This window comes from Rhopalosiphum padi, chromosome 1 (assembly GCF_020882245.1).
Source record: "Rhopalosiphum padi isolate XX-2018 chromosome 1, ASM2088224v1, whole genome shotgun sequence".
Taxonomy (NCBI): Eukaryota; Metazoa; Arthropoda; class Insecta; order Hemiptera; family Aphididae; genus Rhopalosiphum; species Rhopalosiphum padi.
The window spans coordinates 63117462-63139369 of NC_083597.1; the positions used below are offsets into that span (position 1 = coordinate 63117462).

At 28.6% G+C, this 21908-nt stretch overlaps 3 protein-coding genes across 4 annotated transcripts in view; 1 reads left to right on the forward strand and 2 right to left on the reverse strand.

The window, feature by feature from the left end:
* Window positions 1-2738: 2738 nt before the first annotated feature.
* Window positions 2739-4146, forward strand: LOC132931172 (flavin reductase (NADPH)). The gene is made up of 4 exons (XM_060997295.1): window positions 2739-3093; window positions 3210-3374; window positions 3475-3564; window positions 3642-4146. Exons 1-4 carry the CDS (start codon window positions 3021-3023, stop codon window positions 3929-3931), a joined length of 618 nt encoding a protein of 205 aa, XP_060853278.1. The 5' UTR covers window positions 2739-3020; the 3' UTR covers window positions 3932-4146.
* LOC132931163 (signal recognition particle subunit SRP72) lies at window positions 4088-11531 on the reverse strand. Its single transcript, XM_060997289.1, has 12 exons — window positions 11217-11531; window positions 11032-11146; window positions 10828-10965; window positions 10121-10238; window positions 9860-10056; window positions 8282-8552; window positions 8012-8221; window positions 7442-7603; window positions 7210-7368; window positions 6445-6590; window positions 4875-5081; window positions 4088-4275 (listed from the first exon to the last, which is right to left on the reverse strand). The coding sequence occupies exons 1-12, from the start codon at window positions 11311-11313 to the stop codon at window positions 4155-4157; spliced, it is 1941 nt and encodes a 646-aa protein (XP_060853272.1). The 5' UTR covers window positions 11314-11531; the 3' UTR covers window positions 4088-4154.
* Window positions 11532-19740: 8209 nt separating this feature from the next.
* The window catches only part of LOC132918553 (homeobox protein prospero-like), a 51223-nt gene continuing 49055 nt past the window's right edge, over window positions 19741-21908 (reverse strand). For both annotated transcript variants that reach the window (XM_060979821.1, XM_060979820.1), the window contains exons 4-5: window positions 21452-21596; window positions 19741-21013 (exon numbers count right to left, since the gene is read on the reverse strand). In XM_060979821.1, the coding sequence (XP_060835804.1) occupies window positions 20834-21013; window positions 21452-21596 (325 nt within the window). In that variant the 3' untranslated portion in view covers window positions 19741-20833. The remainder of the gene's footprint in view (window positions 21014-21451; window positions 21597-21908) is intronic.

A 21908-nucleotide genomic window follows, 5' to 3' on the forward strand; every position in this document is an offset into this window, starting at 1 on the left:
TCGACCTCTGCCACTATAACTTTCATAGGAATGCACTCAATTTCGGTTGTTCCGGTTTCACCAATAAACGTCACGTGAATGTTCGGCATCGAACTCCACGGTTTTTTCCTCGGTAGACGAGTGAAGTCTGCACCCTTCGCGGCGTCCGGTTTGGCCGAGTCCGCAGATATTGGCTGCGTCTCGACCGATGATGATGACGGTGCGCGGACCTTCAACGCATCACCTGCACCAGACATCAGTGCAATATTGGGAACCGATCCATATTGTTTTGACATCGAATCGAAGAATTCACGGCATACTTTTTGGGGCTCGCCATCATTGGCAAGTGAATCGAGCGATTTGGCTGAATTCGACAGCATCGCTGGGCAGGCCGCAGCGACGGCGATCGCGGTTTTCGACGTCGGGCGTAATAATATTACGCTTTATTAATGATTATATTGATTAGGTAATAGGTATACAGTTTATGATAATATGCGTTAATATATTTTACGATAAATTTACGTTATAACAATATACATTCAAAACAGAATAATAAGTTATTCGACGTAGGTATATTGTTTGTAATATAATAACACTGTAACAATAAACTGTGCGACCGAAATAAATAATACTGTTGTTATGTAGGTATTTCAACATTATACACATATTATAATTATCAATATTAGCAGCCAGCAATACTAGCTTATAGTTTTTAATGTTTTTATATCAGAAATACAGTTTAATTCAAATATTAAAAAATAATGCTATTAAATAATGAATTAAAAACAACATATATAGGAAATCTCACAGTGTCAAATTTAGAGCAACATCCAGCTATAGATTACTTATTATAAGTATTTTTGTGAGTCATCAATACAAACAGTAAAAATGTTCGTTACACCGACAAATTATACTTATACAGCTCGTTATATTATGTTAATATGTTATACCATAATTGTATCAAATACCAAAACGTTCTAAATTATGTGTACCTATATTATGCTCTTAATTTGTCTAATTTGTATATGCAATAATGATAAAATAACATACAAACATTTTTTTTAAATATAACCTCAAGCACGGCACTAGAAATTTTTTCCAGGGGGGGGGGGGACAGAATGGGGCAAATATTTCTTTTACACGGGCCAAGGTCTTTTCAGCAATCAATGAGGTTATTTAAATAAAATGTTTCAATGGATTTCCAACGAAATGAATTTTATTTTATTTGACATGTTTTTATAGATATTTTGCCATAAGTATAGGTACATCTGCATGTACTCATGTTTTTACATATTTCTCAATAATTGCATTTTTCCTATTACACATTTCGACAATTTGTTCATTAAACGATCCATTTAACGTGTTTAGCACATGCAAATTTCACCGAATAACAGAAACCACCCGATCAAAATTTACAAAAGTAGACGAATTAATATCTACAGTCCAAAAGATATTTTTAAAAGCTCGACCTATACCCATATCGATATATTTAAAAATATGTACCTCGCTGAACTAAATATTTAGTTCAGTTAAGTACCCGGAATCCGGATTTAAGCCTCTCTCCACAACCAATTGTAACCAAATGGGAAACTTGGTTAAATGCGTTAATTATTATGTTCTTTTGAATTTGAAAATTTAAAAATGCATGTTATCATAAATTGTAATCGAGACAATTAATATTTTTTATTTTTTTTTAGCTTTTTTATTATTTTTAACATCATTTTTTTTAATAATTTTTCTTTTTATAATATAATTTGTTTCATTAGAAACTCATAGATATGGATGTATTCTATAAATAAATTTTAATAAATAAATCATATTAGTAAAATACATATTTTGTAGTTTTATAGCACACATTAATATGTACACATTTAAATATTTTGGTAGCATAAATACATACGATTTTGGTTTCATAAATACATATAAATCCGAGCCCTAGTGATAAATCAAACCACTTTGCATCTCGGGCTTATTATTTCATTATAATAATTGTTCGGCAGGTATAGCATCTCGTAGGTACTCGCGCTTCAGTTGTACATCTATTCTTAGCTTTTTCATTCCTTTATCGTAATATAATAATATATTCATACATTCTGTCATTTGTATTGAATGATTAATTCATGAATCATGAACTTAACACATTCAATACAATAGCAGTTGGTAAAAGAACGTGTGCAAATTTGGTATACGCTTGTATTAATTGTTTCATATTTGTTACAAATTCAAAATAAAAGGTTAATGGATATATAGCATTATCATCACAAAATAAATTAAATTATTAGCAGTAAACAGGTAGTGTTATTAATTTCATTTAATCTGTGACATTATTATTATTATTTATTATTACATATTCTATAATATGTATTTATATTAATTTATCTTAAATCATATTATATATACTCGAATCAGTCGAATCTCAACTGGCAATGGCGATTACACGTCGATGTCATAGACATAAAATTATTTTAAGATATGGTCGGTCATACCAAATAATCGACATGTGACGTCGTGTGTAATGGGCAATAATGGTAAGAAATGTTATTAACTATTAAGTATGAATGGTCTATGAATTGCACACTGCACGTTCAAATATGAAGTACTTATCTATTATTGGGTACTAAAATGAAAGTGTTCGGAACAATCGGAACTCGGAGTATTACACGAGTATTAACTATATATATATGTGTCTATGGAATAATGTGATAACGCCTTGATGGGCGGGACGGGACGGGCGGGTACTGGGTGGCACGTCAAGTGATAACAGTAAAAAAAAAAAAAACCGACGGCGGTCAAGTGTTGACCGGATACATATCGTTAAAAATTAAAACGAAACGTGATTTTTATTAATATTAGTTTTTTTTCCCGTCAATCGTCATACCTATAAATATTTTCAAATTGTGTCGACTCATCGTTCGTCGGCATTGAAGTAGCATTTAATCGTCAATTTGTTCGACGACGTCCACGTTTCTCAGTTCACAGCCGTCGGTGTCCGTATATCCAGTGGTGGTTTGCACAGTAGTTATACTCCAACGATCAAGAAAATGAAGAAAATCGCGATTTTTGGTGCCACCGGTATGACGGGACTGTGCACCGTCGAAGCCGCTTTGAAACTCGGTAAGAATTGAAGATAAAATACAATTGTCTAGAATATTATGCAAAGCTGACGGTTTCCTGAACGATTTTTTGATGATTTGTCTGAATATGATACTAAAGAAACTATGCTTGCGCAGGTTTAGAAGTCAGGGCCCTCCTGCGGGACCCCAGTCGTATGCCCGAAGAACTTCGTAAGCAAGTAGAAGTAGTCACTGGCGACGTTCTGGTCAAAGAAGACGTGGACAAGGTCGTCGAGGGCAGAGACGCGATCGTTGTGACTTTAGGAACCAGAAACGATCTGGGTGAGATAGTATTTAATAAAACAAAATTAGGTAGACTTCGAGTGGTTACTAGCCATGTGGCCAATTATATATTCATATAATAATGAAATTATTTTTGCAGCTCCTACCACAATGATGTCTGATGGGTTGAGAAATATTTTGTCAGCGATGGAAAAGAATAACGTGAAAATCGTATCGGTGTGCTTATCCAGTAATTATTTTTGCAATATTATAAAGTTATACATGTGTTTTTTTTGATATCACAGTTAAACATTTGGTTAATTTCAGCCTTTTTATTCTATGATAAGCCGAAAGTGCCAGCAATGTTCCATGGCATTAACGATGATCACGAGCGGATGTTGCATTTGCTACAGGCGACTGAATCCTTGAATTGGATTGCTGTGATGCCACCACATATTGGCAGCAATCCGTCAGGTGATTACAGCATAGAAATCGGCTCATCACCTGGCCGTGCCATATCGAAATATGATCTTGGGAAGTTTATGATTGAATGTTTATCTAAACCTGAATACTTCAAACAGAGATGTGGTTTGGCGACCAAAGTACCGGCTCCATGAATTAAAAATTTGACTAAAGCGGTGTGTTAGGAAATTAAATTCGCTATATAATGGAATCAAAGTCTTGAGACCAAATGGTTATCTATAATTTTACAATAACTCAATATGTAATGGAATAGATGAGGAAATATATTATATAATATATTAAAAAAACTGTTGATGAAAAATCTGATATTTATATTATAATATATTATTGTTTATTGGTTAGTAACAAATGTTGCAATTATTTCCCCTTCTTCTTCTTTTTATATTGTCCTCCTTTTCGGTGTTGCAGTCTGGGTGCGTTTTCAGAAGGCACTTGAGCAGTCTGGGGTTTGGGTTGAGCCGCAATATTTTTGATGTTACTAAGAAAAATAATAATATGATATAATACTTAATTTTTTTTTCGTATACTATGAAATTTGCAGTATGTATATTAGTTGGTACTAAAATTAAATAAATACATATTTTATACGAAATATTCTCAATTTTATTTGTTTTATACTTATTGATAATGGAAAATTTTATGGCATAAAATAGTAAAATATATTCATTTTAAGATAAAATTATGTTTGATAGAACTTATAATTTTAGATAATTATGGAAGTTAAAAATAAAATAAAACAAATTAATTTTTATACTTAAGGTCATGAGTTAACTTAACCAATTTTTAAAATTTTTAGTATTTTTTGAAACAATGAAATTATTAATTTAATTTTAATAGTTGGCTATAATTTAATTTTATATACCGACTTTATGGTAATTTATTTTTTATAATTAATATGTATGATAAATAATAATTGCCTATTCAAACATATTTATAGTCATAACATTTTTTAAAAACGTATAGCTAATGAATTATACAGACCATGTCTAACATAAGAATTAATTATAACTTGAAAGTAATTGATATGATGTAAGAAGATTGATTAATAATTGGCCGTAATTAAACAATTAAACTTACAATTGTTCACTCGATACATTGCTGGCCCCTTGTGTTCCTTTGCCAATTCCTGTTTCTTTGTTTCTCCTGTCTTTCTTTTTGCGATATCCAGTACGTTCGTGTCTTGGCAACCAACGTTCCGGATTAGGAGGCACGTCTGGGTTGAAATTTTTGGGCAGTATAATCTTTCTCTTCTTCTTACGTTTCTTTTCCACTTCTGTCTTAGATCTATGTAATAAATAAGACATTAATAATAATAAAATAAATATTGACTTTGGCTAGTGATAAATTGGCACAAATAGCAACTTAATAATAATAATAATAATAATTATTATTATTATTATTATTCAATGATTTATTTAGGTTAGACAAAATGAGAAATTTACTATTTAGTAATGGTATTGTGATAAACTATTTAGGATAGACAGTTTCATTTTATCTATTAGGTATTATCTAAAACTACACTTTTCTGATTTTTTTGATAGCTAGAGTTAAAATATTCTAAAAATGTTTAATGACATAGATTCAATTAAATTTTTTTCAAGTATTAAATACAGCGGTCTTAATGTCTTATAGTATGTGGTCCATCAGCAATGTTCTACTGGATGTTGTTTGTATGCAGCTGATTTTTATACGGACTTATGATTATCTTTAATACATATGGTTTATGTTTTATCTTAATACCTTATGACTTTTGATAATAATATTTCGATACTTTGTAAACGTATGGGCTCAGATACTCAGTATGTTATTTACTGCATGGCCTTCAAACAATTATATGCTATGTTGATAACATTATTTTATTGAATCATAAATATAAACTTTAAAATAATAATAAATCAATTTTTAAATTTTTAATTAATAAAAATGTTGGAGCAAACAATTAAAATGCTAAATGTAACAAGCTTTTAAATGAAATGAGTTTGAAGGTATGTAAGAAGAAAGGAAGAAAGAAAAAGTCTATGTTACAAATGAAAAGAATGTCAAACAACTTATAGCTTAGGAGAGTTAATAAATACATTTTATCTTCATTTTTTTTATTATAGTGTTTAGCTATCTTTATTATTATATATATTTTATTTTACAAGGACTTTTTTTTTTACAAATTTTTGTATTTTTATCATTGATTAGTATTTAGTATTAAAATGATGCATTTTTGAGATACACGGTAGAAGTTTTTGTGGAGTAATTGTTATCCTACATACATTTTTTTTTGAAATTTTAATAAAAATATCATAATTTAATTTAAATTTATGATTTTGGAATACTAGTAAAATAAATGGTAAATGTCATACTATATTTGTCCATTCATTGGTAGACTACATAGTACATACTATATGACAGCCTTAAAGATCACATATATAACCATTTAATACAAGGTTTGTATTAATATTTGTATTTATAGTTTTATTTAATAAATATTATTCTTTTTATCAAAAAAGAAAATAAGATAAATCCATTTTGTTAATATGGTAGTAAAACAAACCACCAATTAAAGTTATATGCTCTATAGAACAAAAATTGTATTTTCGAACTAAATTTTATTTCCAACCTATTTCTGATTAATAATTAGTTTTTATTGAATAATTACCCAGCAAAGTCTGGTTTCAATGTGGATTTTTTGATTAATTTAGATCCCATCATCCAGTTAGTATTTTCAAGTAAATCTATGTCAGTATCTTGGAGGTCCAATGGTGGAAGCTGTTTACTGTACATTTGAGCTTTTTCTGGGTCAAACTAAAAGTAAAAATAATAATTAAATTTTACACTTTTCAAAAATATCCAGGTTACCATTTCAAAGTTTAAATAATTAATCTATGTTAAATTAGTGATTATTTTGATATTATGTATTTTAGTTTATAGTGTATACCTTCATTTATATTTTAAGAATTATTGATAAAACATTTAATTTAATATAAATGTTAATGAAAATATTAATTTTATTTTAAGTCAGCTTTTTTTTCACTTAACTAATTGAATATCAACTAAATAATTTGTTAATAACCATAAAGAACATGACATAAATGTAACAACACTGATATTCGATATAAATACTGGTAAGTGTGTCTTATAATCTTATTTCTAAACATACAGAGGATTAGTATGTTTGGAATTTTGGATGAGACACTTGGTTTATCCAAATTTCATTGCTACTACTAGTTTATATAAACTGAGCTGTTGTATGCTCCCATCTTTACATAAAGTTAAGATAGGAAAACTCAGCGTAAACACTATTAAAAAATTTTATTATATCATACAGTTAACACTTAATTGTGATTATTACTCATATTAATTTTAAAGAGAAATACAATTTATAATGATTATTAAATGTTAAAAATAAATATATTTATTAAACCTGTGTGTAAGCGATGATAAGTTGCGCCAAAAACTTTTTATTATTAGGATTTAATTCAAGTAGTCGCGATAGTCGTTTAGCTGCTTCCTTAGGATCTTGTTCCCGTAAATGTAATTTGGCAAGTTGTTTTAATAAAATGGTTATCTTTGAATTATCCACCTATAAAATATACGAATGTTTATAATTCATTCTAAATAGTTGTGTTTAATGTTAAATAAGAATCAAATGTTACCTCTTTTTGACTGTACCAAGACAAAGTGTCATTAAACAAGTCAGATGCCGCTTTAAAATTGTCAACATTTAAATACAGCGTTACAAGTGTACTCACAATTCCAAGTTTATACTTAAATTCACCAAGATTTTCCAGTAAGGTAATCGCTTCATTAGTGTCGTTCTAGAAAAATAAAAAATAATATATACACGTAGTAAGTAGTCAATATAAACAACTTTTCATGTCTTTTATTTTTTTAACATAACTATTTAAATTAAGTAGGAAAAATTTATTAATCTAGTGCTTTGTTTAATATTTTAACATTTTTAACACTTAATTTGAAAATGACTGTGGTTATTTAATAACAATATGAAGATAATGGACACAGGGCCTTATTCTAAAAACAGAATCAAGAAAAATGTCCATAGTGTGAAATTTATAAGGTCAAGGGGACATGACACTCAGTACAAGGGAAATTTTGCTTTAAATAAGAATTATAGTCATCTTGAAATAGTGAAATATAATAAAAATAAGGAGTGGAATCAATTATAACATTAGTTTTAATTCATTATTAATGTAAAAACTTTTTACCTGCATTAATAATAATTTTACAGCCACCAAGGTACAATTGAGTTTAGCAGTGGGATTTTTTTGTTGGTAAATAAACTTCTTCAACAAGTCAATAGCTTCGGAATTTTTGTTCTGACGCCATAGCATTACTGCTTTTAATAGTGTAATATCCTCAATTAGATCTGGGTATTTCTTTTCAATATTATCGCACAATTGAGTACACTGGTCTAACTAAAAATAAAAAATAAAATAAATATTTATCATTTATATTTTATGTGACTATCTTATTACTTGATTAGTGATTAACGCAAAACGACAATGGTTCAACATGACTCTTTTCAACTGCCAGGTATTCAACTTTTGAGTTAATTCATCAGACAATGTTGACTTGAGTTTTTTTTTTGAATCAAACACATTGTGTTCTCGATTTAATACTACCAAATTATTTGAAGCAATAGCTAAAGATCCAATATCTTTTGGTTTATACTTTAATACTTCAGTGTATTCAGATTGCGCTTCTTTATCACGGCCTAGTTTTTGTAAGCAATAAGCACCTTGTACTCTGAAAAAAAAATGGATTGGTTCAATTTTGATAACAAAAATTTATTGTTTCGTAAATACTACATATGTTGAAATCTATAAATCAAAATTATATAGAAATTAGTTATATATTATATTTATATTTTATTTAGTATGAAGTTTTGTTGTTTATTTTTAGATGATTAACATAATATAGTTTGAAAATTGTAATATGTAATCTATTATATTAATCATAATAATATGTTTATATATTGTTAGAAGGTACTTTTAAAAATAATTACTATTATTGTTATTTCCCTAACAGTGTATGTCATTACAATACATATGATCACTGCAAAAATTAAATTGTATTTGAAATAATATCTAAGTTTGAATAACAAATTTTTAATTTGCATACTATATTGTTTTTCACACCGAAGTGGTAACTTGTAATACTAAATTAAATTTAATGATTTTATGTAACTAAACAATGTGAAGTAGTAGAGGTTTATTAAGCAAAATTCTATTTTGTGACAAAAACAATTATACAAAATTAATTTTACATATTATATACAGAGTGGTTCTTTTATCAATAAACACTCATTATTTTGTCAAGTATTGAATTTTTTTTTTCAAAATATTTTGTATCGTGCTTTTCTCAATGTATGAAATTTTTATTTTTTTCACCCTTTTATTTAATTGTGAAACCATTATCAACTTTTGATTTTCAAATTGCAACCTACATTTTAAATGTACTAAATTATAGGGCTGTTTTTTTTTTTATGAATTTTAACGTTTAAATTATTATTTTTTGTTAATTTTTTATTGAGATATAGCATTTAAAAGTTGGGTGGTTTTCTGTTTTTTTAATAATACTTCTTTTTTCTAAAGATCAGTAATAGATAATAAAAGGTAGATATTTTCATATTATGTAATAAACTCGCTATCGACTATTGAGGCAGTGATACCTGTGGTTGTACCTGTAGTTAACACCTCACAGTCATAATATCCTATGGGAAGAACACCTAAAAACCTCAAACCACCCAACTTTGAGCAGCTATAATTCATCAACGGTTAAATGAAAAATAATGATTTTAACATTAAAATTCATAAAAAAATAGCCCTACTATTTTATGACATTTTAAAAATAGGATACCATTTGAAAATCAAAAGTTGATAGTGGTTTTACTATTAAATAAAAGGGTGAAAAAAATAAAAATTTCATAGTTTGAAAAAATGCATGATACAAAATATTTTGAAAAAAAAAGTCAATAATTGACAAAATAATGATTGTATAATGATAAAAGAATTACTCTGTATTATGTAAATAAAAAATCAATTTATGATTACTTAATAGCTGTCAGCTCTTCTTGAATTTCTTCTTCTGTCGCTTCTTCCTCTTCCAATGTACTTTTACATGATTTGGCAGCCTGATCGAGTAAATCTTGAGCCTTTTCAATCTCTCTTCTTTCAATTAGCACACATGCAATGTTATACATAAATTCATAAGTGTTGTGTTGTTTAACAGTTGGAATGTCATATTTATTCTAAAAACAAAATGTAAAATTAATTATTGAATTGGTATGACTTATAATGAACTAAACAACTTACCTCTCCTAATTTAGAAAGTTGAGAAATAACGGCTGTTAGATTTGATTCCCTTTCATTAGTAAAACTGTCTTTACTTTGTTTGATAATATCTCGATACATATCAAAACATTCATTGTACCTAAAATTATGAAAAACAATGTAGTAAAAATTACAAAATACAATACTCTTTAGTACATTTTACCTACATTATCTACCTATTAAGTCTACTTAGTTAGGTAAGTTTTAAGATTGTGTTGAGACTTCACAAATTGATAAATAGTTAATGTAGGTAAAGTTAAATGTATAGGTTTTATATAATTTCAAACAAATAATAATCTCAATTATGGTCAGTCTGACTAAGAACCTTGGGTTTTTGATTTATGCTGTTGCATGGTTGAAACAATATAAAATTAAATACAATTACGTTACAACTAGTCTCTTTAGGGACTAATTGGAAAAAAAAGGAAAATTGATCAACTATATAAAATATAATTTATAAGTGTACTTATTAGGTAGCACAAACTATGCATATTCAAAAACAAAATATTTAGGATTTTGAATTTCAATGAATCAATGATTACTTACTAGGCACCTATTTAGTTAAAATAATTTATTATAAAGGGTTAAGAGATAGCTTGAATATATTTTGTTGGTAGTATACTAGTATACCCATTGATTTTTTATCGACCACATAAGCTGAATATAAAATATTAAGTAGGTTATTTTACCTTTCCAATTTATATAGAATTTGAGCTTTTAACTCCTTAAAGCTCTGTGCTGGATTAGGTTCTTCATTTATTAGTTCTAATGCTTCTTCAGAGCGGTTTAAGCGATACAAACAATAAGCTTTTTCAAATGAAAACTTCCTAGAAAATGATAACACAACATTTAGATAAATGAAAATTATGAACAAGTCAATATAAAGTACTTACTGTGATGCTTCATTCTTCAGTATGTAGTTGTATGCGTCTTCAATCTGATTCAGATGGATCAGACAAACGACTTTTGATTGAACCAACGACAACTCTTCAGGAAATTGAGGTATATCTAAGAACAACAGTTATGCAAAATCAATATTTGTGACAAAAAAAAAAATAATAACCATAAAACTACTCACGTTTCTCGACGAGTTTAATGATTCTTTTGTATTCTTCGGCCGAGTCTAACTTTTCGATTTCCGAAAATACGGAATTCAAAATGGATATCTTGGACATGATGACTACGAGATGTCCCTATGCCAAAGGTTTATTTCAAACCAACATTAAGTTACACGCGATGGGTTCCTAAAACCTATCAAATTGTGCTCTTTAGGTAAATATTACGAAAACGATTTACGTACACTACACAGTACACGATAACGAAACTGTGAAAGTATCGTACGGGATTTGCATAATAATAATATTTTTATTTTATTATTAAAAGACTTATGAAAATTATATAATATTATCAATAGACGAATGGTGATATCATATTTTTGATGACGTCTTATCACGTCATTCGGAGCGAGTGTTACTTACCATTACCGTGGTCGGCAACGTGCTAAACATGTTTCGTTAACCGCTCTTTTTAAATTTCACTTGTCCACTTATCTCGAAATATATTATGCGACTTCGTTTAACTTTAAAATAACCCACCACGTTAAAGATATTCTGGTGTAATGATACATACTTTGTCATTTTATTATATTTATTAATTTGTATTTATTATTGTTGTACAATCGTGTTATTAAAATTTTAAAATATGTTTATTTTGTTATTCAAAATTTTTAATATTAAAATTAATGATTGATTGATTTTTAAAATTATAAATTGCTATCTTTATAATCATAATGTGAATAAATAAATAATGTGTCAATGACAGTTTAGCGAACTAATAAATTGATAAACTATAGAGTTACAATAAATTGAATAAATTATAATAAACTGTAAATGTTATTTATTTACATTAGTGTTATATTGGCACTGACTCCACATAAAATTTTTCGTTGAAATAACAGATGATCCCGAATTTTTGGGTTTGAGGAATTCATCAAAATATGTTATCGACACATGTACTGCAATAATAAATAAATAATTTATATAATTATAAAAACCGTACAGACATATTTATTCCAAAAAATCTTATTTTTTATCACTAACATATACGTAACATATATTATTAAAATAAATATGACGTAGAGTGCTTAATTCGGGTATTTTGTATTGGATTATAAATTCGCAAAGGTTTCTGCAAAAGGATGTTTCAATCAGGGTTGGCCTTAGGCAATATATTTTGTAATTCATAATGAAAATATTATTGTACTGTTAATATATATTTTATATACTATTAATACTGAATGTTTTTCTTAAAATATTTTCTAACTTGCATTTAAAATTTAAATATTATTTCTACTCATCGATATGTTTAGTACGTATACTTACCACTGTACAAAACACTGTTACAGACACTTCAGAAATATATTTTATTAAGCACCAATGCTACCATAAGAATGTGACGTTCACCGACAGGTTTTGTAATGTTCCCCAAGAACACGAGTAACCTACTCAGACTAAAATAACCTAAGTTAAAAAAGTGTTTTCTCTTTGCTTATATTGTTTATAATATCATAGCCTAGTTTATTTGTTTAACAAATAAAAATTGTATGGTGTTTCTATTTATAGTATTTCAATGAAGATTTTCGTTTACAGAAAAAAAAAATCATACAAAACATTACCCGAAATATGTTTTAAATGAAAACGTAATCGATTGAACGGTAATATAATTAAATTAAATCGAAGAAAATATAAATCAACTACATTTTAAAACAAAAATTTAATTTATTGATTCACGTTTATTAAAAAAAAAAAAAACCAAAAGCTAAGTTGAAATAAGATTAACTTTTTAACTTTAAATATTTTACTCATTACTTTCCAGCCTTATCTATATACATATATTGTATACCTTTAATTTTATTATTGTACCAAAAAGAAAAAAGTTATAATTTTAATATAGTTTTCTGGAAGGTTGGATATAATTTTTACTTTTTGTTATGCATACGTACATTAGTTGAAATGCATAATGTGCGTAATATATTATTAGCACATTATACGGTTTACATAATAAAAAAATAATAAATATATATTTTATTTTGTATGCATATAGCTCATCAGTGTAGTACACTCAGTGGTGGTCAAACGGGGGGGGGGTGAGGGGGGGGGGATAGATCCCCCCCATGGTTTTTTTTTCCTTAATATTTATAACAATTACATATAATATGTATATTGTACTATAATGTTAATGTATTATATTTTGTTTTAATTTTTCTGAAAATAACGCTTATGAGCGTATATTATTATTATCTTGATTCTAGACTCGTTCTAGGAACAAGGCTGTTATTATTATTAATATTTAGTAATTAGTTGCTTATACAAAATATACGGGAATTACCCAGCTCGGTGATCGTGAATATTCAACAACAACACACTCCTCCTAATTAAGTTTAATTATATTTTTTTTTTTTAACAATAACTTTTCTAGATTTTCAATGTTTATTTTCGAATGATTATGAATCTGATGGTTTTGATGATTTAGTTTTCCTACTGATATTCAAACTGTAAAAGCAGAATTGAGTTTATGCCGTTTATGGCATACAAAACTTTTACGCTTAGAAAAATCTCCAAAAACAGGACTTGATGCTATCAAGTTATGTAATCATGAATTATTTCCTAATTTGTTTGTTTTATTACAAATATTTGGCACACTCCCGGTATCAACGGCCACACCAGAAAGAATGTTTTCATGCCTCAAACGATTGAAAACATATTTGAGAAATACTATGGGGGAGGTAAGTTTGCTGTACTTATTATAAAACAATATAATATAATAACCTATAATTGGAATAAGTATTAAGTTAACAGTTCAAATATAAATACATTATACACCAATTTTTTTGGTTTTGTTAATTTATTTTATAGTAAAATTATAACTTGTAAGCATGATTGAACTGTCAATATAATGCTTTGTATATTAGTACATTATGTTAATATATGTATATATATATATTTGTTAATTGTGTAATTTTATTATTCTAGAGTCGTCTCAATGGTTTGGCCACTATGGCTGTTCATCGTGGAATTATAAATATAACTTCCAATGAAGTGTTGGATGAATTAGCAAAAAAAAAACAAAAAAATAGATTTAATAATATAATACAAATATTGTTAATATTAGTAATATTACATTGTTATAAATAAAGTAACAATTTACCTGAATTTAAAAAAATTGATATTAGGCATAACCATAAATTATATTTTAATGATTAATGGTAGTGCATATTAAAAAATCAGCCTCATCTCCCCCCATGACAAAATCATTTGACCGCCACTGGTGTAGTATTGTAATTGTAAATATTGTATGGTTATTGGTTAGGTCAGCTTATACAAAAAAAAAAAAAAATGAGGGCCAATACACCACCCTGCCCCTCCCCGCGAAAAATAAATAAAGCGCCACTGTAGGTGTTGTAGACATTGTCTAGAAAACCCTTAAAATTATGATTAAACTATTTTAACTACTATTATTAATATTATTAATTTTAAATAAGAATACTTAAATCGACAATATTGCATCATGCACTTATTATTTAGGTATTGTAATTATTTATAAACATTAGCTATTACTATTAGGTTGTACCTACGTCATTACATTCTACTCGTACAATATTATTATAAATCAATGTTTTCGTATTTGGTGTGTAATTAATAATACGCAAATCACGCACGTAAGGCATACGTCTGGTTGCCGACCTCCGCGGCTGCACGGCGAACGAGTTACCAAGACGACGTCGTCTTATCGGGGCTAGTCAAACGTAGACAACGCACGAGGTTTTTTTTCGGTTGACTTTTCGTCTTCTCCCCCAGCCCCTCCCGAGATCGCGGTCGAGGGCCATAAGTAATTTGGTCGCTTTAAAACTAATCCGAGGAATGTTGATTGAGGCCGAGTGTGTAGGTATATATATACCGTGCCATGGCATACGCACGTTCGATGCGGTCCCTCGCGCTCGCTACACGGGTAGGGGTAGGATTCTTCTCGAGTTTAATTGATTTCTTTTCGGGTTATAGGTTCGACGAGTCGGGCTGCCGAGCCCGTCGAAACTTCCCGGCGAATATATATAAATGCGTTTCTTTTCGGATACGTTTGCACAAACGCCAAGATCCTGCTGCACCAGTACACCTACGTACACTGGCAAACGAGCAGGACCGATGTATTTCCGATCGAAAGAATATCGGAATTTTACTTTTAACTAGTTTTAACCGATGCAGTACTACACGGCTTTAAACTATTTTTCATTATTATCCGAGTACAGATGTGTACAGAGAATCATTCAACAATTATCAAGCGTTCTAGACTCCTTTTTTAATACATTTATTAAAATTATGATTTTTGGAATTTTTAAGTATAATACTTTGCATATTTAAATACATTTTTTTTTATTATTTAAGAAGAAGGAAATATGAAGTTAAATAAGCCTCGTTTTTGAACTGAGGACCAATCTTTTTTTATACTATAAATTGTGAACCAGATGATATTTTTCAAATGTTGATGCACAGAGATTGAAATTCGAACCATTAGTTTCCGAATTCAATATACTTTTCTTGTTTCCAACAATTATTGAATTATTTATACTTATTTGTTATTAGATTGTTATACGTGGATAAAACTTTTTTATTTTAATTTTTAAATCATTGTAGCCTTATTATATTCTAAACCAATTAACTTTACTGCACTTAAAGTGTAATAAATCAGTATAACTCGTTTGAAATGAATATTTTTCTCCGTATTAATTCTTCACGTATTTTAGAGTTAAAAGTTTAAAACGTGTATTGTCAAAACCATATGTTAACTCATAACTCGACGTTTTTAACGTAACCGAATTGTTTTGACTCACTCAAATTAGTTTTTTAAACAACTCTCCCGCCTTTTTTAAAAATATACATTATTATAATAATGTCACATATGCCCCGCTGCAAGTATTATACATGGCATCGTGAATAAAAGAGTAGTGCATATAGACAGGTATGGAAACTGCAACAACATAATACATAGATACACATGGCTTTTATGTTTAGGTCATTTATATTAGTTTACTTTTGTTTTTTTTTATTAGGTACATATTATCATAAAAAAAAAAAAAAACAAAAACAACAAAACAAACGAAAAAAGATAAAATAAACAATTTTTATATATGAGGATTACATGTACATCACCATTGACATATTATATAGTTATATATAATGTTATATTATATAGTATAATGCGATAATAACTATTATTTCATACATAAATGAGGAGTGTGACGTGTAATGCGCGTGTTTCCGGAACATATACACACATATAATATATATATATATATATAAATATAATATACATGTCATCATTACGATTAGCTTAATATGGTTTGACAGTTATTACAATTGAATTAGGTATAAGTACCTATATAAACTGTTAATCGTGATTGATAATATATGTGTATATATATGTATATATATATATATATACAATATAATAATACAAGAAAACAATTTTGACTAATGTTATAATAATAATTATAATAGTATAAAAAAACGCTAACGAAATAAAAAATAAAAAATGCCTTGTTAATATCGTATTATAAATAGATACCCCGGGCCACAATTTTTTCGTCGTTGTTTTCTGTATAATAATAATAATAATAATTAATAATAATAATAATAATATGTCACATCGGAAAAGGAAAAAAACTTGAACAAAAGTCACGCGACATTTTTAAGACACCGCATCCGTAAAAATGTATAAGAAAAATAGAAAAAAAATCGTGTTTAGATTTATATCATTTTATAATGATTAGTATTCGTCGTGTAACGAAAACGGGAAAAAAAATGTGTAATAATATTCTAAAACAACAGAAACTGTAGGATAAAGCACGCAAATATATGTAATACGTATATATAGTCACAAACGGCTTAAATTATCTTGCGGGAAAGGAGCGAGACAAACAATAAATACGTTAAAATCGACATGTCAAAAGTCGGATGTATTTGTGATAAATTTCAAAAGTTCCATATAGTCCCCCTCTCCTGAGCCCTCCGACTCCTATTTGCGCCTCCTATGTCAATATTAAATTATGTATTATCGTTGAACGACGGACGGGTAAATCATATCAGTCTTGGGAAACGAAAACAAAAAACTATAATAATAATAATAAACGCACTGTCGCGCGTAGACGAGAAGATGAGTAAAAAAAAAAACGAAATAACACGTAATCGGAATAAAAACAATAATGATAATAATGAACGTATAATCTATAATAATATCATATTATATTAGTATTAATTATACCTAATATTATTATTACATATAGTGATCGAGCCCAGGGCACATTTGCTTTCATCGAACTATTATTAAAAATGTTACATTATATTATTATTATGCGTATGACTATGAGTAAATTTTTTTTTTCATATATGTTAATTATTGTAAATATAATATTATCCTAACACACTCGAAAAACTGTTCAACTATTTTCAAAATTAAATAATAATTGTAAAACATAATAATATTATTATAAAACAAAAGACTAGTACATAGCTTATAGATTCTTTTCGTGTACACAGATATGAATTTAAGGTATACACACCCGAACGAAAAAAACCATCAAAACTTAAACATATAGTTAACTCGTGAAAAAAAAAACCGGCAAAAATCAAATAAATCAAATTTAACACACTGTGTATATAATATTATTTAATATTTTATATGTAGTAAAAATGACTTTTTTTCAACCTGAAACCTTATCCGTTCTATTTTATTTTTATTATATTATAATGTATGTATTATGCGTAGTATATTTATTAGTAGTAGTAGTATTATTATTATTAGTAGTAGTAATAGTGAAAAAATCGAATAAAAAATAATATTAGAGTTATATCGTAATAATATAATAATAATAATATATCATATTATTGTTTAAATCTACAATGCCATTTTTTTAAACGCGTTTGTCGTATAACAAACGCGCTATTTTGTTTCTGTATATTATATAATTGTCGCACATATTTCCTATGTGCGTCTGTACCGGTTTAAATCTATAGAAAATATTATATAATATACGAATCCCCTGCGCAAATGTATATGTGTGTGTGTGTGTGTGTATGTGGGTGGATGTGTCTATGTATAATATGTATTGCAGTCGACTCTCGTCGGTAACTCGAATTTTAAATTTTTTTCCTCGTTAAGCCTCATCACGCGATAGTCGTGTAATTTTCGTCAGTTTTCGGATCTAACGAACTGTCCGACGGCTTTTATTTTTTTCTAACCCACGAACTCACGAGTTACCGAAAGTCGATCGCTGTGCACTATATATGATTTGTTTATAACTTTTCGGCTGTCTGTCTATCTGTCTGCGTCTATATGCGATGATGTATAATATCTGGGGTGATTGCGATCTGTATGTGTGTGTGCGTGTGTGTATGTGTGGGCGGGTGTATAGGTGTACCGTCCGTCTTGCGGCGGACTTTCGCGACTCGCGTCTGTTATATTATTGTAAGTATAATACTGAAACTGCGTTTGAAACTCGCGCGTGACGGGGGGACGGGGCGGATCGCAAAACGCCGAAATCCGACTGTGCAGAACGCCGGCGAATCGTTGTAAGTCTTTGCGTTTTTTCGCCACCCACCGAATTCGGCGCGTATATAATATATGTGTGTGTATGTATATATATATATATGTAATGTGTATTTTCTTTCTGTTGCTAATATTGTGTCGTGTAGCGTATAATAATAATAATAATAATATTATAATGTATTGTATAAACTGTCTGTGTGATGTATATAATTCGATAATATATTTATATATTATCGGTGTGTCTGTCTGTTCTAAATATATCCGTTTGTGTGTATATGTGTATGTGTGTGTGTGTGTACCGAGGGTGGTTTGTATATACGGATGCGTGATATGCGTGGAAAATAAAATATACACGAGCGTAATATCTTGTCGACGGAAGAAGTAAAATGTTTTGTCTGATACGCGCGGCGAACTAAAACAACGAAACAAACGGAACAAAAAAAATTCTCAAATTATACAGGTCCCGCGCGGGGACACATATGTGTACGATGTGTGCGATGTCCTTCGAGTGTTGTATATAAGTTTTGCGCCTGTGTGTGTCTATAATAATATATAATATAATATAATGTTGTATAAGTATATAGGTACTCTATTTGTATAATATATTATATATATATATTAAATGTGTGTGTGATGTATATAATATTATGTGTGTATATGCGATATTGTATTCGATTGTAAAACATGTTCGATGTATGTACTTATATTATTTGAGTATGTGTGAGAGTGTGTGTGTGTATAAATATGCACGTGTGTATGTATATATCGTGTGATAAATCGTCTGTATAGGAATATTATTGCTGTAATATTGTTATAATATTTGTGTTGCGAGTTGTAAACTGTCTGTAAACTGATTGTATTCTGAATATCATCAATATGTTATAATATCGAAGTTTATGTTATTGGAAGTGGTCTGTGTCTATGGGCGGAGGTACCGCGAGCGGATGGGGAAAACTATAAACAGTGATAATGATATTATATGTATAATAACGACAACGATAAAATAATAACGACGAAATTATAATATTGTAAGAACTATTATTAATAATATATATGATCCTTTAATTTTTTAATTTATTTGACTAGGAGAAACTCACCACACCAAAAAAAAAAAAAAAAATAATAATAAAAATAAAATAAATAAAATAAAATAAAATAAACTAAAAAATAAAAATTACGCTAGATAATTAATAATTGGAATAATGTGAGATCACGTGAGTGGGGGGAGGGGGAGGGAGTATTTGAACGCCGTCGCGGGCGGATTAATTTTGTTTAAAATTTTTTTTAGTTTGTTATCAAGTGCTATAAAATTGTGAAATAACAATATAACCTAACCTAAACATTGATGTAAAATTAAAAATAATAATAGGTACATAATAATCATAATGACAATAATGATAATAATAATAATAATAATAATAATAATAATAATAATAAAATGGGTACCCCGTGTGAATAAAATGTAGTTTTTAACAATCAATTAATATATATAAATAATATGTTGTGTACATTAACCGACCCATAGTTGGGGCAATAATATCTCTACTATACATCGTAATATTGGTTATTTTTTTTTATAAATAAAAATTGGTGGGTCTCTTGTTCCCTATATACATTTAGACTATTCCATATACATATATATATAATTTCAATATATAAGTGATTATAATTTTTTCTTTTTAAAATATATATATAATTATATAAAAATAAAATAAGTAAAGATAAATTTAAATTTTTTGTACAACATAATATTAATTTTTCCTTTGTACAAAGAGACCGCCCTTAATGTTTTATAAAAATATTTGGAAACCAAAAAGTAAAACATAATGAATGTTATAAAATTTGTTTTCAAAATGACTGTACACAACAATGCATAAATAGAATATAATATAACCCATCACAAAAACTCATTGTTTTGAGCTTTCGTTTTTTTTAATGAAAACGATAATAATTATTAAATTTTTTTTAAAAAAAGCACAGTTTACAGACGCGAGTCGAATGCGTGTATATAAATATATAATGTATATTATATATATATATATATATATAATGCTTACATATATATATATATATAATTTGTACATAATTATATATCGTTTATTCGAGCTGTTCGAGGAAGTTCGGAGACCTGAAGTACTCTGGTACCGTGTCGTCCATACGAGAGATGACCTTGTATATAGACTTTTTCCACGATTGTTCCGTATCCTTTCCGTTTTGAATAGCAACGAAAAATTCGCGTAAGGTCTGCTGGACCACATACTCAAAATTGCTAGGTGCCTGTTGGAAAAAACAAAAAAAAAAAAAAAATAAAAATCGTGAACCACCCGTAAAATACGATAAACGTAAACAAATAAAATAAAATACAATGACGGTTAGGTTCGACTGGTCGAGCGATATGTGCGTATACTTCCGAATGTCAAAAAAAATTAATTTAAACGTTAAAATTATTGTATCGGAAAATGTCGGTATAAATATTTACATGTAAATTTACTCGTGCAATAATAATGCTGCATGCAGCGATCGAAGTTATCCGTTAAACGCAGAGAATTTCTAAATTGCTCATCGGGGAGTTCGAAAATAATTATCGTAATATGTAATATGATGGCCATAAAATGGTCGCGATAATCAAAAGAAAAAAAATATATCCGGTCTTATTACCGGTTCAGGTATATTGCAATATATACACTCGTTTTTGTGGTGGCGGCATAGGCATACCTCAATGTGATTGTTGCGGTTGTAGTGCAGGTTGAGGACCCTGTAGATCTCGCTGTCCTTGTTGACGTGTATGTCTTCGGATCTCTGCAAACCCTCGCTGACGGCTTGCCGTGCGTATTTTTCCATCTGAATGTAATAGAACTCTCTGTTCGGGGAGACAAAAAACGGACACCGTTAATAAAATAATAATCATAATACTATAATGGGTGTATGGGTTACGTATATATATTATGATATTATTATAATTTATCATCGTCGTTGTACGCGTAATTGGCACACTCGTCTCGAGCACGCATCGGAAACACCACGGAGCGCACGGAGGTTATTACTAGGTATAGGTATAATATATTATTATAATATCATCGTCGTCATCGTTAATATTATTATTATTATTATTACGAACGTTGTACGATGTGTTGCGGTGAAAAGACTACGCGGCGCAAAAGTTGTATACAAT